Here is a 19,602-nt window from a genome sequence, read left to right as displayed (position 1 = left end):
AACTTCCCGGATAATGATTTGTCTGTCAACAAGCCGTTTTCACAACTAGTCAACTTATTAATCCATTCCTTGAGACTAATACATACCTAAATGATGAAACCTGGTTAAGAAAACTGATTAAATTGCAAAGTTACTAAATAATTGCAGTTACTCATATTTTATGTAAACTGTAAAGTGAAGCTCAAATCTGCACATACATTTTAACCCCTTCCCAAAATCGTGTCTTTGAAGATAGTGCCCGCTCAGCAGTTCAATGGGCGCCATAGCTGCTGGGTGCCTGCTGTTTTACACGGCAGACATTTGGTGACAGAGTTTCAAATTAGCAACAACGCTAAACATGGACATTTAGGGGCAAATTTATTAAGACCAGCGTTTTAGACACCGGTCTTAATAAATACCTAAGCTGGTGGTGGATCTGCCCAAATTATCAAGAGGAGCAGGCCTCTTCAAACCTTATGCAGATCATCCGCCAGTTCTAATGGTAAGACAGATTCCTAGCTGTCTTACATTTAGACCTTTTTCTACACCTGAAACAGGGGTACAAAATGTGAATGAGATGGGCCTACTGGCCAGTACCCTTCCCCGCCCGTGCCCCGTCGACATTTTTATACCTATTGAGTGGGAAAAAATCGCAGTTTGCAGCTCAACTAAACATTGCACCGCAATCTGCGCCTAAGATACGCCTAATTAAGGCAGGACTTGATAGGAATACTCTGATTCTCCCATAGACTGCAAAGGGAAATCATTGCGGGAGAAGCGATCAGATGATCATATGGTAAAGTCCCCTAGGGGTATTAAAAATAAGTTTTAAAAAGTTTTAAAAAGTTTTTGACCCACAGAATGAAGTTAACATTGCGTTTTTCCAATTTCACCCCATTAAAAATTTTTTTTTTTAACTTTCACTACATTGTATGCAATAAGTGGCGCCAGTAGATAGTAAACGTTTTGCCACAAAAACAAGTCCTCGTACGGCTATATGAATGGAAAAATAAAAACATTATAGCTTCAGGAAGGCAGGGAGTAAAAAATGAAAATCACTGCATCAGGAAAGGGTTGAATACATTGCCCTGATTCCAGAATTAGGCACCCTTATGTGTCAAACCTGTCATAGAAGAATAACCAACAATAAGAACTGATGATGCTGAGTTGTAGTTCTAAAATGGCAAGCTCAAATGATACAGTACATCTTGTTTTCCATGGTTTCTAAAGTATTTACTAAAAATGTAAGCAAGGAAAGCACTTACTTTTTGCCCAAGCATTCCTGGAAGACCCATAAAGCCCTGGAAAGAAAAAACACAAACATAAGGATATCTTTTTGGCAAATCGAGTTCCAAATTCCTCAGCTATTTCCGTTCTCCCTAGCTAAATTCAATGTAACCCCACTGTTAAACTTTGACACATGCAGTAATCTCCCTTTATATAATTTTACACAATGCTGGATAACGAGGCTTAGGTTTCAGATGGTATGGGAACAGTTTAATATCTTCTTAATGTAACGATCAGTGGGTGTGGAACCACTGTGTCGACCAACTAGGCGACTTTGGGCTAAACTTATCCTGGCAGTCCCCTGGTATTCACCCTTTAACCCCTGTACAGGGATCTGCACTTCGCTGCAGTGAAGCCACTAGGCCACTACTAGATGAAGTAAACTCGGCGGGGGTGATAGCTGACCCACATGGGTGTGGAGCACCGAGAGATCAGGCAAAACTTGTAGTCAGTAAAAGGCTGAGGTCAGGGTGGGTAGAATTTGTGAAAATCAATGAAACAAGGTCAGGGAAGGCAGCTCAGAGTCAGTATGGTGATCAGGCACTGGTGAAGTCTGGGGGCAGCGAATCAGAATCCGGGAATCAAGCAGAATTCGGTACACGGGCAGCCAAGCAGATTATAGTACCTTTGCAGGATCTAGCAAGCTAGTGACCCATTGCTCAGGCGGTGAGTGAGACATACAACACAGCTTATATAGCAGAGCTGATTAACACATTAGAAGTAGCTGCACACAGACCCAAATGAGGGTTAACCCTTGCAATACTGTGGAATGATGGGAGGTTCAATGAAGACTATCAGAATACATTGTCCGGGACTACAGACCTACAACTGAAACAGGGAGAGTGAACCAGCGCTCGTGCCCTCCTGTAGTAGTGGGGCAGTGAAGGGCACAGACTGCCAACATAAAACCTAACCACACGTGAGTCAGGCGAAGTAGGATAAAGATTACTATTTTCAATCCAACTCATTAAGAACTTCACAAATGCAATGCAGTATCCTACCTGTTCACCTTTAGGACCCCTTTCTCCCATGTCTCCTTTAAAACCCTGGATGTGAAAAGATATAAAATATTATTGCAGTCATATACTATTAATATCTATCTGTAGACATAAAGCAAATTATATTCAAGTCACTTAAAGGAGTTGTCACATGAAAAATATTTTACATTTTTCAAACCGGCACCTGGATTTGAATACTTTTGTAATTGAACGTAATTAAAATTGTAGTATAGCCACTAGGTTAGTAAATAAACTCTGTACAGCACCACATTCTGTTACAAGCTGTGACAGTTACAGGGGGAGAGCTACAGCAAAAAGGACACACCCCTGAGCTGTGATAGATAATAGCTGCAGCAGGAAGAACACTCCCCTATGCTGCCAGTTTGAAATAAATCTTTCAGAGCAATTGAAGCAATGAAGGAAGGAGGGGAGGGGGTGCTCTGGATCCATATGAGGTACAGAGCTAGCTCTAGCTTTGTTAGAGATTGTCATATACAATATTATGTCTCATTTTCATGCTTACATTAATCATGGGATAACTCCTTTCATTATTACAATAGAGGCATTATTAAGTGTGCTGGATATCAAACCTATAGCAGGAGAATTCTGATTGTAGGAATTTTCAATGAAATGTGAACCTGAAATGCATATATGTATACGGACATGGAAAACAGTATATCACAAAACACATATTAATATAAATTGCATAAGTAGGAATATTATAGACATTGTTTGTAGTAAAGGGCGAGTGTAGGTAGTGTTCTTCAGTTATCCTTTTAGAATTGGCAATATTTTCTCTAGGCAATTTCTCTAACCCTATAGTTTTCTTATCATACCACTTAAAGGGGTTATCCAACCCCTATAATGACATCCTCCAATGCCCGAGCCCCTCGTATGGATTATACTGCATCACCCGCATAACTCCGAATCCCATGCACAACTGCCGTGGCATCTCCGTCATGGCCTGCTATTGGCTGCTCCCCCCATCACCATATGTTTTGATCCACACAATGGGGAGATGCAACAGTGGCTGTGCATGGATTAATGTATCCAATTCAATTTTAAGTGGTGGTATTTTCTTAAACAGTGGGGAAACCATGGCTTCCCAATCACCTTCTGAATAATGCCCATAGAATTTTTTTTTTTTTTTCGAGATTGGCTCTTATTTCTTCTTCTACAATTGGATCAGTGGGAGCACAACCAAAGGGAGGAGAAAGGTTGCAAACCTTTCTTCTTCTCCAATTGTCTTCAGTCCATTTGTCAGATGCACTTCCACTGCACTTGATGTTGCCATGTGAACAAGGATACCCCTAATGCATAGACTTTGAGACCATCTCCATATATTATCCGCTTCCATTCTGAGTTGGGTCTTTGCAGTTGTACTAGACAGCTTCCAGCATTTGTAGCAGCATAGCCTTCCACATCCTCCAGCTGTTCTGGCGCACAGCCATCTGGTCTCGTTTGTCACATCAGTTGGGGTCTATTGATTTCCACACTTGGCCTTGCCTGATGAGAAAGCGGTTATGTTCAAGTATGCAATTGTCATTGCTCCTCTTAAGCTCCCCAAGTACAACTGCTTTGTAAAGAGGGGTTGGTGGCATTGTCCAATATCAACTGTCAGGTACCAAAAGTTGTAAACTTAATAATAATAACAAAAAAAAAATTATTTGGAGAAAGAGCAGTCCACTTTTTGTTCTTTTCCAGCGATGATGCTTTCTTTAGATTATCAGACCTAGATGGAGCAAGTATCATAGCTCTTGTCCCAATGAGATATGAATGAATATACCTAATACTCAGAGTGATGCCACCTCTATTCATTCATATTTCAACCTGTCCATCCTTTCTTCTTGCCTTCTTCTCTCTCCCCCAGTAGATCCTTCAATTTTTACCTTAACATATGCAGGATATCTAATTGGATAGAACAACATTTTAAAACTAAACATACATGCTCATTGGTTGATTGTGTAGTATTGTTTTAATGGGGGCAGTTGTACATTGCAAATGCGGAGGAAAAATCACATGGCCTAACACTTAAAGAGGACCTTTCATTGGTCCAAACATTGTAAACTAACTACCAGGATATGTAGCGTGGTGCCCAGGGATTTCATTGCACTTACTATTATTCCTGGGCGCCGCTTTGTTCGCCCGCTGTGGCCCGCTCTGTATGCTAATTGCCAGAATCGGAGCAATGGGGAGGAGACTGTCCTTTTTCTCAATGGGAGTTCCTTCTCCCTGGCTGTAGCGCTGTCCAATCAAAGCGCAGAGCGTCACAGCCAGTGAGAACAAAAAACTCACCTTCTTCCTGGCTGTGACGCTCTGCGCTGTGATTGGACAGCTCAGGGAGAAGGAGTGCCCATTGAGAAAAAGGGCAGTCTCCTCCCCATTGCTCCGATGCTAGCAATTAGCATACAGAGTGGGAGAATATACCGGGGGCCACAGTGAGCGAACGGAGCGGCGCCCAGGAACATATCCCTGGGCGCCACGCTACATATCCTGATAGTTAGTTTACAATGTTTGAACCCATGAAAGGTCCTCTTTAAGTGTCATATACGTAAACAGTAAGGGCCGTATGTGTTTTGCGGTCTGTAAATTGCAGATCCGCAAAACATGGATAATGGCCCCTGTGCATTCTGCAATTAGAATAGAACATGCTCTATATTTTTGGCGGCCCCATTGAACTGAATGCGTCGGCACCCGTTCTGCAAAAATACGGAAGTGGTGCGGAACAAAACATACAGAAAGATCTTTATCCTTTCTACATCTACACATCAAATATTGTGTTGTAAATAGCTCTAGATAAGACATATCTAATCGTAACTATGGTCAAATGCTGTGGCCTATGAAGATCCTGCCTACGGGGGTCTTTGAGAGAAGCTATCTGATAATTGGTTATTCAAGTTCCCTATGGAAACTATTAACAAGTGTAGACAATAAAAAAAAGTTAAAAAAAATTAAAATACAATTCACCCCCGTTTGCCCCAAATAAAAAAAAAACAAATAAAAAAAAAACATTATGAGCATCACAGTATGCAAAAATGTCCATACTATTTAAATATAAAAATATATCCCATACAGCAAACAGCAAAATGGGGAAAAAAAAGTCAAAATGGCTAATTCGACATTTTGTGATCACTTCACTTCTCACAAAAATGGTATCAATTAAAAGTACTGATTGCCCCACAAAAAAAGAGCCCTCACACATATTATAGGAGTCAGAATATGGCGATAAAAAGAAAAAAAAATGTTTCTAGGTTTTATATATATATTTTTAATTAAAACGCAAGAAGCAATATACAAATGCAGTATTGCTGTAATCATACTGACCCAGAGAATGAAAAGCACAAGTCAGTTTTAGTGCACAGTGAATGCTTAAAGGGAACCTGTCACCTGGATTTTAGGTATAGAGCTGAGGACATGGGCTGCTAGATCACTGCTAGCACATCCGCAATATCCAGTCCCCATAGCTCCCTGTGCTTTTATTGTGTAAAAAAATGATTTTACATATATATGTAAATGAGGTGCTGGTGTGTATGGCTATGTGAATGGGAAAATAAAAAAGCTATGACTCCAAAAAGGCAGGGTGAAAAAAACGAAAATGCAAAAACAGAAAATCGCTCCATCAGCAAGGGTTTAGTGATGCTTTAGACCAGGCATCCTCAAACTGCGGCCCTCCAGCTGTTGTAAAACTACAACTCCCACAATGCGCTGCTGTAGGCTGATACCTGTAGGCTGTTCGGGCATGCTGGTAGTTGTAGTTTTGCAACAGCTGGAGGGCCGCAGTTTGAGGATGCCTGCTTTAGACTGTAGCACCTAAGATGTTGCCATCACGTAATCAGGTCACTTCAAGCCTATTGTTTCCTTATAGTTTTCAAACCCTAGAGTTGGTGGATCACTACTAGCATGTTAAAATGGATCTCACTCTTTATTCATTTGTCCTCTACTTCGGCATTGTGGTTTATAAAAGTAGTTTAGTTACTGTCCAGATCACAGTTTGCAATGATACAAAACCAATAGTAGCTCAAATAAAAATAAACCTTGGAAAAACGCAATCTAGAGAATTCCTTTTGCTGATAATTAGCATAAACTCTGGTTAGTACTTAGGCAGGGAAACTGACCTGTTCTCCTTTCATGCCAGGAAAACCCTAAAGAAATGGCAGACATATTATCTAAATGTGCAACAGAAACAAAATACTGTATCATGTAGCTAAATAATGAGTAAAGCTATACAACCTACTCAAGTATTAACTACAGCTAAAAGTCCATCACACAATAGATAAGTATGGCACATAGAAAACATATCTTGCCTTGTGTTTTCTATTGTCCAAAACAAGTTAGCCATGAGTCATTTTGTTATTATTTCACTTAGTAATTAGAACAATTTTTAGAATATTACTTTCACACTAGTGTTTTTGCTGATCCGGCAGGGTTCAGCAAAAACACTCCTGTTACTGATAATACAACCATCTGCATCCGTTATGAACAGATCCGGTTGTATTATCTTCAACATAGCCAAGACGGATCCTTCATGAACTCCATTGAAAGTCAATGGAGGACAGATCAGTTTTCTATTGTGTCAGATTGTGTCAGAGAAAATTGATCCGTCACCATTGACTTGCATTGTGGGTCATGACTGATCCATCTTGCTCAGCATCCCAGGACGGAAAGCAAATTACAACATGTTGCCTTTTGGAGCATTCAGTTCTGTTCAGTTCAGTTTTGTCAATGAATAGGGACAAAACTGAAGCATTTTTTTCCGGTATTGAGCCCCTATGGTTTCAATACCGGAAAACTAAAAAGCTAGTGTAAAAGTAGCCTAACTGCTAAAGTAAAATTACATTTAGGCATGCCATAGATAAATACATTTAAGCCCCAATGATGCAGGTAAGTATTTGGCATGTATCTTGTCATGTAGAATTACTGAAAAAATCCAGGAAAGTATTGGCTTTAGGATGTGGTGATATAAAACTAATGAAAATAAACATATTATCCTGTAGATGGGTTAAACTGTCCCAATTGTTCACTTTATTATCTCCTCATTAAGTTCCCAAAGAATATATTGAGAGATTTCAATCACACAAAGAATTAGCAAAATGAAAAAATATATAAATAAATTGGTAATTATGCTATATATTGTATTGGAGATATACTGTATTATTCACCCTAAAAGACACCCGTTTTTTTTTACCCCAAAGTGGGGGTAAAATGTCAGTGCATCTTATGAGGCGAATACTAATAAGTGCTTTCATTATCGAAGCCTTTATTAGTACAGGAGGACCGGGGAGCGGTGAATGCAGCATTCCCCACGCTCTGTACTCACCGCTTCCTGGTCTTCCTCGGCCGCACACTGTGCTGTGTGACCTCATTCTGTGTGTTGTCAGGTCACAGCACAGCAGGAAGCTGGATCTCAGGAGCTGCGGCCGCTGGACCAGGAGAGGTAAGTTGATTTATTTTTTGGTCTCTGATCTAAGTTCTAAATAACATGGAGGTCTTATTAACATGGGGTCTGATCTGGGGTCTGACTGGGGTTCTTATTAACATGTGGGTATCATCTGAGGGCTGAATAGGGGATTAAATAACATTGGGGGAATGATCTGAGGTCTGATTGGGGGTCTTTTTAACATTGGAGGTCTGATCTGAGGTCTGATTGAGGATCTGATCTGAGGTCTGATTGAGGATCTGATCTGAGGTCTGAATGGGGCTCTGAGCTGAGGTCTTTTTTTTTCTTATTTTCCTCCTCTGAACCCTTGGTGCATCTTTTGGGCAGGTGCATCTTATAGGGCAAAGGTAATGATAATTTATTACTGGACTACAAAGGCAACTGCTTTGTATTTCTGTTTTGAATGGAGAGTTGAATATTCTGCAGAGAGGTTTCTATAATTGAATTGGTTGCTAACAAATCAGCAGCAGATTGCATAATATGTCAAATACAAAAAAAATGCAATATGAAAACATATTTGTTTAGGTCTTCTATCAGAGAGATGCTGTCATTTTTATCATTTTATTAACAATTATATCTTTAGGTGCAATATTCATTGTGTAAATTAATAATAGAGATAATTTCTATTTGTCATGTGCTTTGTCCGGACCTGATTTTTGACATTACAGACAACGCTAACACTTGATGTGGCTCTCTGCTTTAGGGTTTGAAAGGGTAAGTAGTAATGTGAGTAGCGCTCGTGTGCATGTGTGTTGTATATTGTTAATAGAAGGGGGGTATCTGAGGCCTGAATTAGCTTAGGTATCTTTTCTGGGGTCTGAATTTGTTCTGGTGCCTGATTAATTTAGGAAAATGTATATATGCTATGGATCTGCAGTAACTGGCTACTTAGGAAAGCACAGTGAATCAATTGGAGGAAGAAAATTTAAACTACAAGAAAGTAAAAGAAAACCTGCTGCTGAGAGAAGCCAATCACCGGGCAGCTTTCATTTCCAACAACTCTATAAGAAATAAAAGCTGTGCTGATATTTGTTGCTATGAACAACAAAGAACGTTTTTCATGAATCTACCCCATCGTTTCTTTATCTGCTTCCCCATGCCAGTTTATGTCGCTATCTCCTTTATAATCCTTCACCTCAATGCCACTTTGTAATGGTCACTAGCCTTGGTATCCTGTGACATTATTTAAAGTTTCTCAGTGGCTACACAGGGACTTTTGTGGTTGAACTGCCATTCGCTTTTAGGACTATTGTCAATTTGGTGGACAATCTGTTTGTTGTTTATTCCAGAAAAGATGTGAAAAAGCTAAACATGAAGGAACTCATGATTTTCACACACAACAGAGTTAACAAACCTTGGGGCCCATTGGTCCTCTTGATCCTGCTCCTCCAAGTGATGCAGAGTCCCCCTTTTCACCCTAAAAATAAAACAGTATGAATGAATTAATATGGTCCAGTTGTTTCACTAAATGTATTTGTTGGACTTTAGGTTTACTTAATTAACCTTATGTCACACTGAAGCTTTTATTACTGTGATTACTGCTCTTTATATATCGCTATTTATATTGCCAGTTTATCTGCCTTTTGTCTGATAGATTGTAGTCTCCTTCTTTATTATTATCATGCTCAATGTTTGCCACAAATATATGAAGACCAGAAGAAAATGCATAGATAACATGTATACAAAACATTAACATAACATATGCATTACAAAATAATAGACTCTGCAGGCAAAATAAATCCTTAAGGGTTTTTCAGGATTCCCTCAGTTTTTACGTAGCTCCCATAGTGTGTCCTAATACAAGAATTATACTCGCCCAGTCCCCCCACTCTGGCTCCATTTCTGGAACCATGGGGATATATTGCCACCAAGGTCAACTGTTAGCTGCAGTGGAGTATTGGGGACACCATCAGACTGGCCCACCAGAGTAACAGAGGATCCTCTGGTGGGCCCAAGCTCTAACCCCTTAGTGTGCCCCAAAGGTCCAGGAAAAAAATACTTTTGGAGCTGCCTCTGGAGACAATAAGTTGCTGCTAGGGTCTATTTCTTAGAACTAAAAACCTATTAGACTTTATTGATGATATTGGGGTTGGGACCCAAAAATAATTTTCTCTGGTGTTCCCAAAGAACCCCAGTCCAACCATGGTTGAGGACGAGGTGAGTATGATTCTTGTATTAGTTCAAACATGCTAAAGGAGCTAAGTAAAATTAAGGTAATCCTGGAAAACACATTTAAATTTGTAAAATATCATTCTAGTTGACAAGGCTACATTTTTGTCTTACATAATTTCATTCACTATAATGACAAATAAATGCAGTGAGAGTATTATAATCTTTGTAGATGCAAACATACATGATGCATTCCCAAAAAAATGATATGACTACAAAATAGTTTATTTGTCCACATAATGGTCTAACCATAGTTAATTTTATGACTCTAAATGATATTAGCAACGCAGAACTAAATGTATACATTTTGTAATTGTAGAACACAAACCTTTTGTCCCATTGGTCCTAGTGGTCCTATAGGGCCTGGCATACCTGGTACTCCAGGAGAACCAGTCTTCCCCTGGAAGTTAATAAAAAACACATAAAATGTACACGGTGCAACCAAGCACGGTAATATCGCATTGAAAAAAGTGAATTTACAAAGACAAAATTATACTCAATTTACTATCAACATTTACAGCAAAATAAAAAAATAAAAAGTACAATAATAAAAAATGGAGCTTAATAGTCAACACGCTCCTTTTTGATTCCATATCTCTTATTTTCTAAGATCTGCATATATATATTTAAAATCTAGCTTCCTATCTAAATGTTACTTTGTAGGACGGTGTCCAAAACATTTTATTTACACGTTGCCTAAGGAGAATGCCAAAAATGCCTATAGAGACCTTTGAGAGTCCCATTAATAGGTTCCAGGAGGCGTAATATTCCCCCAACCACTCTGCCAGCACTATGGTAACTAGAGATGTGCTTATAAATACAAAATAAAGAGTAGAATAGCAATTGGTGTGCTTCAAGTGATTTTTAGTCATGCAACTTACAGTAGATCTACAACTAAAAACTCTTGTGTATTAAATATAGCAACAGTATATGGTGCCCCGCTCATCCAGTTTCCGTGCACTGACCAGGGCCTATGCCTGATGAAGGGTGCCAACCTGAAACGTTGTTGGCACGAACCAGCGGGTGTGAACCCACTGTGCCACGTGTCATACCTCCTATAAGGGCATTGTCTAAGTGAACCCCTTGATCTTCACAGTACCCCTGATGGTGGGGATAGACTTTCTGAGGGGAACACCAGGTCGCTACCTCCTGAGGAGGATTGGCACACAAGGCAGCTGGTCCAGGCGGACAGGAGGTACCTAAGCAAGGTACCATAGGTACAGGCAGGAGTCAAAACCAGGAGCAACAGTGCAGGATCGAAGGATGAGGCAGAGGCAAAGTCAAACAGGCAACAGTTCAGGGCAGGCAGCACATGTACAGGTCAGGCAATCCGGATCGGCAACAGGAGAGTCAAGGCAAGCAGATAGGGATCTAACAGGTAGCATATTCCAGGAATACAAGTGTGAGTCAGGAACACAGGCAGATATCAGGGACCTTAGCAGGACACAAGGACCTTGACACTGAGGCATCTAGGAAGGGGGCTAAGCCACTTGTATATGTGCAGGAGGGCTAGGATTGGTCAGTGAGGTCACATGACCTAACCCGCAAAGCACAGAAAGTGACACGCGCCAGCCCTAAAGGAAGTGCTGCAGGAACAAGCAGCAAGCATGCTGTGGCCAGGGCTGAGAGGAAACTGTGAAGAGGATTCCAGAACAACAGTACCTACACAGACAGAGCCTAGGACTGCAGTGGAGAATGGAAAGCACTGGCAGCAGATCACCGCTGAACACGGCGCCCATGACCGCTGCGGTAAGCAGGGAAACAGCGGTGCACAGCAGCCACTGTTACAGTTGTCCTATCCAAATGATTTGTGATGTAATCGCAGAAGCAAAAGGACATAGTATATATGTACTGATAAGTCGCAGAAGCAAAAGGACATGGTATATATGTACTGATAAGGCAGTAAATGCATGAAACTGTTGGAGATACAACACGTCTATTGCTTCACTTTCCAAGGCTAAATGAAAACACACATTATTATTATTATTATTATTATTTATTATCTACTATTATTTATTATTTTCTACTACTTGTTCTCACTGTGTAAAATTCACATGGTTTATGTTGATGTAGCCTGTACATTTGTTTATGATCACAATGCACCATTACTGTCCTAAACTTTATAGTATTATAAATTATATTGAGTTTGTTCTAGTAAATGGAAGAATACAGTACACAGACTTTTTTCATTGTGTACTAAATCATCTGTGTTAATGCAATCAAGTCTTTGGATTTTCCCTAGCTGAGGGTCAGTAGAGATCACATTCTGTTATCCTATTCTGTTAAAGTAGTTACAGTCCAGATTATAAATAACACTTTCTTCTTCTGCTTCTAAATCTGAGCACTTCCGACAGAGAGAGGATATATATGTTTGGAGACCATGTGAGGACCTAAGATATTTGGAGCCTGCCAGTATGGTATCTACTATGTGAACATCCAAACTCCAGACTTCTCTGTACAAAGTATTTTTATGATGCACGCATCTGACTGCCAACATATCCCAGACTACTAAGTGCACTTAGCAGAAACTGGGGTTATTGATAGAAACAAAATAGCAGAGACATGTTGGGTTATTGATAGAAACAAATAACAGATGATAATCTTCTTCAAAAACCAGGGATGACTCCCTCAAGACAAATATTTAAATTGTACCAACAGGTTCTGTTATTTGAAATACTATTATTGTAAACTCCTATGTCCACCTGTCCTCCCTGTTATCTACTGCAAAGTCAGACTTCCCTGTCTTTAACTTCAGTATGCAACAAATCTGTAATATGCACTAAGGATGTAGCTGGGGGGGGCTCACTAATGAGGCAATATATTTGAAAGGAAGGTGAAGGAAGTTCTAGGTAAAACTTAGCCTTGATCATAACTAGAGATGAGCGAATCAAATCACCGAAGTGGAATTTGATCCGAATTTCAGGATATATTCGATTCGCCTCAAAGCCGAATATTCTCGTGCTTCGTGGTAGCTAAACGATTTAACCTGATATAGTCTAAATAACAAAAAAAAATCATATTCACCTCTTCCATTTGCTTGCGACGGGCCAGCCACAGCCATTTTGATTGAAGATCTCAGACAAAATCCCGTGTTTAGTGACATCATCTCAGAGAGCGCGAGATTTCATGTCAGAGCTTCAAACAAAAAGGTGGCGGCCGGCCCGTCGCGAGCAAATGGAGGCAGTAAGTTTGATCAAAACAATTTTATGTTAATTTTACACTGTTTTTACACTCAGATACTGCGATCATGTATGAACGCGGCATCTGAGGGGTACAATGATGGGGAGCAGCGCTATCACAGCTCCCTGTTATTGCACCTGCTACTTGTCACAAAGCAAATTCTTTTGTAAAATTCGGTGAAGCAGGCGAATCGAATTTTCTAAAACTTCGCTCATCTCTAATCACAACCTACACCTCTAACTTAAACCCAAGAAAATATGCACATTATGTACATAAGGATATTAAAGAGAATTGAAGGATACCTTTCTTCCCGGCCTACCAATTTCACCCTGTAAAACAAAGAAAGATTGATATTACTGTCAACAAATAAAAATGATTTTAAAAATAGCTTCTGCAAAAAAAAAACATTTCAGAATGCTTTTTGATCTTTGTCTGCAAAAGTATGTGAAGCCTGTCCCTCCAAAGCTTAGACATTTGCACTGTAGGCCTCTCCTTCTTTCTCCTTCGCTAACAGGAAGTTATCATTGTCTGCCACATAACAGTGGAGCTGCAACCCGGTCATTGTCACTCTGTCTAAAAGCCTGCTAGCTGACATTATACTTTCCCCCACCCCACTTCCTCTCACCACTCTCACACGGCAGAGAAAGATGCAAAATAACTGTGGAGCCCCAGTTATGGGTCTTCAACACAGAGAAAGCCAGATGTCCTTCAAAGGAAGGAAAACCGTGCCAAGGGGTGTCTCCATTACCGAGATCACCAGATCCACCATATTAAGTGGCCCCTATGTCAAGATCCTGCTCTTTTACAAGCTTTAAGGATTTGACGGGGAAGACCTATCCATCTGACAGAGAAAGAGAAAAATACTGTCTGCCTTAATTTGCCAGACGGCTGTGATCATAGGACTTTGTTAGTTTGCAACTCTACAGACACACAGTTTGTAATCCTGTCTGGGTGAGATATTCAAGTTATTTACGTTATCCATCTTTATCTCTCTAAGGTAGAAGAAGAACTAGTGTAATTCAGATTCCAATATTATTGAAATTAATGGGGTGTGCAGCCTGCAAGTGAATAAACTAATAAACACTATGGGGGGGTTATTTACTATCTGATATATGCCATTTTTTGGGCATATTTCTGTTGCAGATTGTGACGAAAAGGTTGTTTGCGCGGAAATCTGTGACTTTTCCCTGCTCACGCCATGTCTAAAAACGAGAGTGTGGCAAGGGTGGGGAAGGGGACAGGGATGTAGGCCCGTCTCAATTATCATTTTCTATGACTGAGGCATAGAAAAAGGTCTAAATTTAAGCCAGCAAGGAAGTTGTCTTACATTTAGACCGACAGTCGATGCGTCAAAGGTATGCGCCTCTTCATAACTTCGGTGGATATACCACCAGTGCATTAAAACTGATGTCTAAAATGCCAGTCTCTATAAATGACCCCCTAGCTGCCATGAGAACTACTGGGCACAATTAGGGGACAGAGAGAGCACCCTCTCTCTATGTAACCACTCAGTTGCTGCAGTTGCTATTGATCATGGCATCTAAGGGTATGAACAACCAGGATCTAGTTATCTCCTATCCTGTCTGGTGTAGGCAGGTATCAGCTGTAGTATAAAAAGTCTATAAAAGGGGTTATCCCATCATCTAGTACATGACAATCTTTTTCTAACAAAGCTAGAACCAGCCCTGTACCTCACATGGATCCAGAGATCTCCACATTCATTGCTTTAATTGTTCTGCTAGACTTATTTCAAGCTGGCAGCTTAGAAAAAACAATTTTGGAATAATGGTCACCTTTAATATTTAACTTTTATTTTTAATAATAAAATAATTGCCCTAAAATGAGGTGCAGAATTGTAATGAGCAGGGTGGAGTGAGTATACTGAGACTCTAGGGAGGGAGGGAGGAAAGGGAGGGAGGGATGCTGGGTCTCAGCCCCTATTAGCGCCCTATTAAAGGAGCCCTGTTCCCGTTCACCACCACCTCCTAACAAAAGCCCTCAGTTCTCCCTAAGCAGTGCTCTGACTGCCCAGCTTCGTCCTGACAGGGAGCAAGTGAGGGGGGAGGTAGTCCCTAGATGTCGTTGTGATACACCACCTGCGATACGCCACCAGGTCCCTGGAGGCGATCGCTAATCGTACACTAGACCTGTGAGGATAGTGTCCTGAAAAACAATATATGTGTGGTGTCAGGGTAGAACACCCCACATATGTATTTATTGATGATGCTGAGAAGCTCAATAACCATGGGTGGCCCGACGCGTTTCCCTGTTGTGTTACAGTTCGTCAGGGGCCCCAAGAAATGGATATAAGCAACAGTAGGGGTGACTTGTCCACCAGTTGGGACAGTTCACCAAATCACACTTAAATTGTAAACAGCACGGTTATTAACAGCTGATATGTATCATTACTATTTCAGACAACCCCCATAGTGTGGCATTATAATGAGCCGCAGTCACAAATGGGGGTGAAGAGAGGTACTTAGCTCGTCAGGAGTCACCGGTCAGTGGACCTGTCCCTGCGATGCAGACTGGTTCCTGTTCTTGCACAGTCTGTGTGCTGGATCCCGCGTGTGGCAGTGCAGCAAGAGACGCCGGCTCAGCTGCACCATTTGAACCATCGGCGTCATCTAAGCTCCGCCCATGTATGCCGTCATGTGACCCATCACGTGACCACATCGTCATGGTCACGTGGGGTATCACATGATCGCAGGTCCTGCGACCATAGTGAAATGAAGTGACATAACCAGCAGGTTATTTAGATATGCAAGTGTGCTTGTTGTATGTAAAGCACAATCACTGACCCACTGTATATGGACCTCATGGGGTAACCAGGATTCGGTCCCCATAAGTATAAGACGGAGAGATTCGGTGTGGATGCCCTAGAGGGATAGGGAAGTCCCTACCATTTAATGAATGAAATTCCATATTCATTCAGATGATTAGTGCGCCGCTGTGAACCACAAGTCAATTGGCGCAGCGTCACTTTTTAGAGTATTTTGGCCAGAAGAGAAGTAATAAACAAATGTCCATATACTTGTCATGGTCTTACCTTCTTGCTGTTCTCCTTCGTTTGACATGTGCTGGCGGCCATCTTGGTTTCTGGGTTTCTTGTAGCCTCCCACCCTGCGGCTTCTCCTTCCCACTGGGAGGAGCTGGATGCCTAGCTCATATATATAGGAGGTCTGTGGCTTCAGTTCCTTGCTTGGTCCTCCTGTGTGCACATGCTTCTAAGACTGCTGCTGCTTCTGGTTCCTGATCCTGGCCTCGTCTGACTACCCCGCTGGTTCCTGATCCTGGCTTCGTCTGACTACCCTTCTGGTTCCTGATCCTGGCTTCGTCTGACTACCCTTCTGGTTCCTGACCTCTGGCTTCGCAAGACCCTGCTCCGGTTTAGCCAGCCGTTTGGACTTCTGCTTACAGCTTGATTTGCAATAAAGCCTTCTTATTTCCACGTATTTCTTGTTGTACGTCTGGTTCATGGTTCCTTGACATTAGGACCAAGCCATGAATTCTGACGGTACAGGGCCATCCTCGCTACCTACGCTGGTTGCCAGACTTGATCAGCAGGATCACCTGTTGGGTCGGTTCGCTGTGGCGTTGCAAACCCTGCTTGAACGCACGGCTCATTTCGCTTCCGTTGCCGATGGGTCGGTTGTCGCTCCTGGGCCCGCTCCTACTGCCGCTCCGGTTGTTGCGCCAGAGTCTACCCCGACACCTGTTGCTGCGCCTGCGGTGTCTCGGGGTATGACCGGTTCTGCCCCCCTTCCACAGCGCTTTGGGGAAGAGCCAACTCAGTGCCGAGGTTTCCTTAACCAGGTGGGCATTTATTTCGAGTTGCTGCCACATGCCTTTCCTACTGAGAGATCAAAGGTGGGCTTCTTGATCTCGCTGCTCTCGGACAAGGCCTTGGCCTGGGCCAGCCCTTTATGGGAGAACAACAATCCGGTGGTTGCCGAGTTTTCCGGTTTTGTTGCTTCTCTTCGGAAGGTATTCGATGTGCCGGCTCATGCTGCCTCTGCTGCGAAGCTCCTTATGTCCATCAGACAGGGTTCACGATCCGTAGCTGAATACGCCATTGAGTTTCGTACCCTGGCAGCAGAGGTGGGCTGGAATAATGAGGCTCTGGTCGCTGCTTTCTCTCATGGTCTCTCGGATGCCTTGAAGGATGAGGTTGCAGCTAAGGACCTACCAGTGGAGCTCGAGTCTCTTATTTCTTTCCTGATTTTGATTGACACCAGACTCAGGGAGAGACCTTCCTTTAAGGAGAGCCTGCGGAGGTCTTCTAACAGATTGGCGCCTACGTTTGCTGTCCCACCCGTGCCTCCCTCTCATCCCACGCCTCCTGGGGATGACTTGTCTGGGGGTGAACCCATGCAGCTGGGGTTTGCTCGCCTGTCCAAGGGGGAGAGGGTACTCCGGAGACGCGAGGGCCGATGCATGTACTGTGGTCTCGGTGGGCATTTTCGGTTGGCATGTCCGAACCGTCCGGGAAATGCTCGCACCTGAGATCCTGTCGGGGGCAGATCTTGGGTGGAGTCTCCTCGTCCCCGGTTTCCCGTGTTGACAAACCACTGATCACTGTTGTCCTCTCCTGGGTCGGGGGCTCGGTGACGACCCAGGCGTTGGTGGACTCTGGTGCTGGTGGTTTGTTCATTGATAGTGTGTTCGCTGCCGCCAATTCCATTCCTCTGCAGCCTCGAGGTTCCCCACTGGCTCTTGAGGCGATAGACGGCAGACCCCTTCTGCCGCCACACGTGACTCATGAGACCCTTCCAGTGGGGATAGCCATTGGTGCCGTTCACAGAGAGTCGGTCTGTCTCCAGGTTATTTCGTCTCCACACTACTCGGTGGTCTTGGGGTACCCCTGGCTCCAGAAGCATAATCCGACCTTCGATTGGAGATCGGCCGAGATCCTCTCGTGGTCACCGCAGTGTGGGGCTAGTTGCATCCATGGGCCTGTCAAGTTGCTGTGTACTTCCTCGGACTCTCTGTTGCCTCCCGAATACGAAGAGTACCGGGATGTATTCGATAAGGTGCGCGCGGTTGCCCTACCACCGCACCGCCCATACGATTGTGCCATAGAGTTACAATCTGGTGCCGTTCCTCCTCGTGGCAAGGTCTATCCACTGTCGGTAGCGGAGAATGAGGCCATGGAGGAGTACGTGAGGGAGGCGCTTTCACGCGGACACATCCGCAAATCCTCGTCCCCGGCAGGGGCTGGATTTTTCTTTGTGAAAAAGAAGGGCGGTGAGTTGAGGCCTTGCATCGATTACAGGGGTCTCAATCGCATCACGATCAAGAACGCTTACCCGATACCCTTGATTTCCGAGCTGTTCGATCGCCTCAAAGGGGCCACGGTCTTTACCAAACTCGACCTGAGGGCGGCATATAACCTGGTAAGGATCAAGGCGGGCGATGAGTGGAAGACCGCGTTTAACACCAGGACCGGTCATTATGAATCCTTGGTTATGCCCTTTGGGTTGTGCAATGCGCCCGCAGTCTTCCAGGAATTCATCAACGATGTTTTCCGTGACCTGTTGCAGCAGTGTGTGGTGGTCTATTTGGATGACATCTTGGTATATTCTGAATCCATGGAGGCCCACATTATGGATGTCAGACGAGTGTTGCAACGGTTACGAGAGAACAGGCTGTTCGGTAAGCTTGAGAAATGCGAATTTCACCGATCCCAGGTAACCTTCTTAGGTTACATCATTTCCGCTGAGGGGTTCTCCATGGATCCTGAGAAGGTTTCGGCTGTCTTACAGTGGCCCCAGCCCAGTGGTCTTCGTGCCCTGCAGCGCTTTTTGGGCTTCGCCAATTATTATCGGAAGTTCATCAGGGACTTTTCTATGCTAGCCAAGCCTCTCACGGATCTGACCAGGAAGGGCAGTAATTTCCAGGTCTGGCCGCTCGAGGCCATCCGAGCTTTTGAGGCTCTAAAGTCCGCCTTTGTGTCGGCTCCGATACTGTCGCATCCCAACCCTGGGTTGCCCTTTGTCCTCGAGGTGGACGCGTCTGAGACGGGAGTAGGCGCCCTTCTGTCTCAGCGTAGAACACCAGAGGGTCCTCTGCTTCCTTGTGGGTTTTACTCCCGGAAACTGTCTTCCGCGGAGTGCAACTATCAGATTGGTGACAGGGAGTTATTGGCCATCGTGCAGGCCCTTAAAGAATGGAGGCACTTGCTCGAGGGTTCGGTGGTTCCGGTTCTCATCCTGACGGACCACAAGAATCTGACCTACCTTTCTGAGGCCAAGAGATTGACACCACGTCAGGCCAGATGGGCTCTGTTCTTGTCACGTTTTAATTACGTGGTCTCCTACCTACCCGGTTCCAAGAACATCAGAGCGGATGCCTTATCACGGCAGTACTCCGAGCTGTCCAGGGAGGAGTCGATTCCGACTTCGGTCATACCTCCGAATCAGATCCTGGCCGCCATTCGCACCAGCCTGACCTCTCCCCTGGGTGAGCAGATTTTGGCGGCTCAATCTGGTGCTCCCTCTGGGAGACCCAACGGCAGATGTTTTGTGCCTGAGGAGTTGCGCACTCGGTTGT

The 19,602-nt window shown here is 43.4% G+C and overlaps 1 protein-coding gene across 3 annotated transcripts in view; it reads right to left on the bottom strand.

Moving 5' to 3' along the window:
* The window catches only part of COLQ (collagen like tail subunit of asymmetric acetylcholinesterase), a 118,466-nt gene that overhangs the window by 39,343 nt on the left and 59,521 nt on the right, over window positions 1–19,602 (bottom strand). For 2 of the 3 annotated variants that reach the window (XM_044293816.1, XM_044293814.1), the window contains exons 5-10: window positions 13,353–13,379; window positions 10,199–10,270; window positions 9,056–9,118; window positions 6,380–6,406; window positions 2,268–2,312; window positions 1,245–1,280 (exon numbers count right to left, since the gene is read on the bottom strand). In XM_044293816.1, coding sequence (XP_044149751.1) covers window positions 1,245–1,280; window positions 2,268–2,312; window positions 6,380–6,406; window positions 9,056–9,118; window positions 10,199–10,270; window positions 13,353–13,379 — 270 coding nt within the window. The remainder of the gene's footprint in view (window positions 1–1,244; window positions 1,281–2,267; window positions 2,313–6,379; window positions 6,407–9,055; window positions 9,119–10,198; window positions 10,271–13,352; window positions 13,380–19,602) is intronic. The other variant, XM_044293815.1, reaches the window with a different exon arrangement.

Source organism: Bufo gargarizans, chromosome 5 (assembly GCF_014858855.1).
Source record: "Bufo gargarizans isolate SCDJY-AF-19 chromosome 5, ASM1485885v1, whole genome shotgun sequence".
Lineage (NCBI taxonomy): Eukaryota > Metazoa > Chordata > Amphibia > Anura > Bufonidae > Bufo > Bufo gargarizans.
Note: the sequence above shows the minus strand (reverse complement) of the source record. Positions and strands in the feature narration are given on the sequence as shown.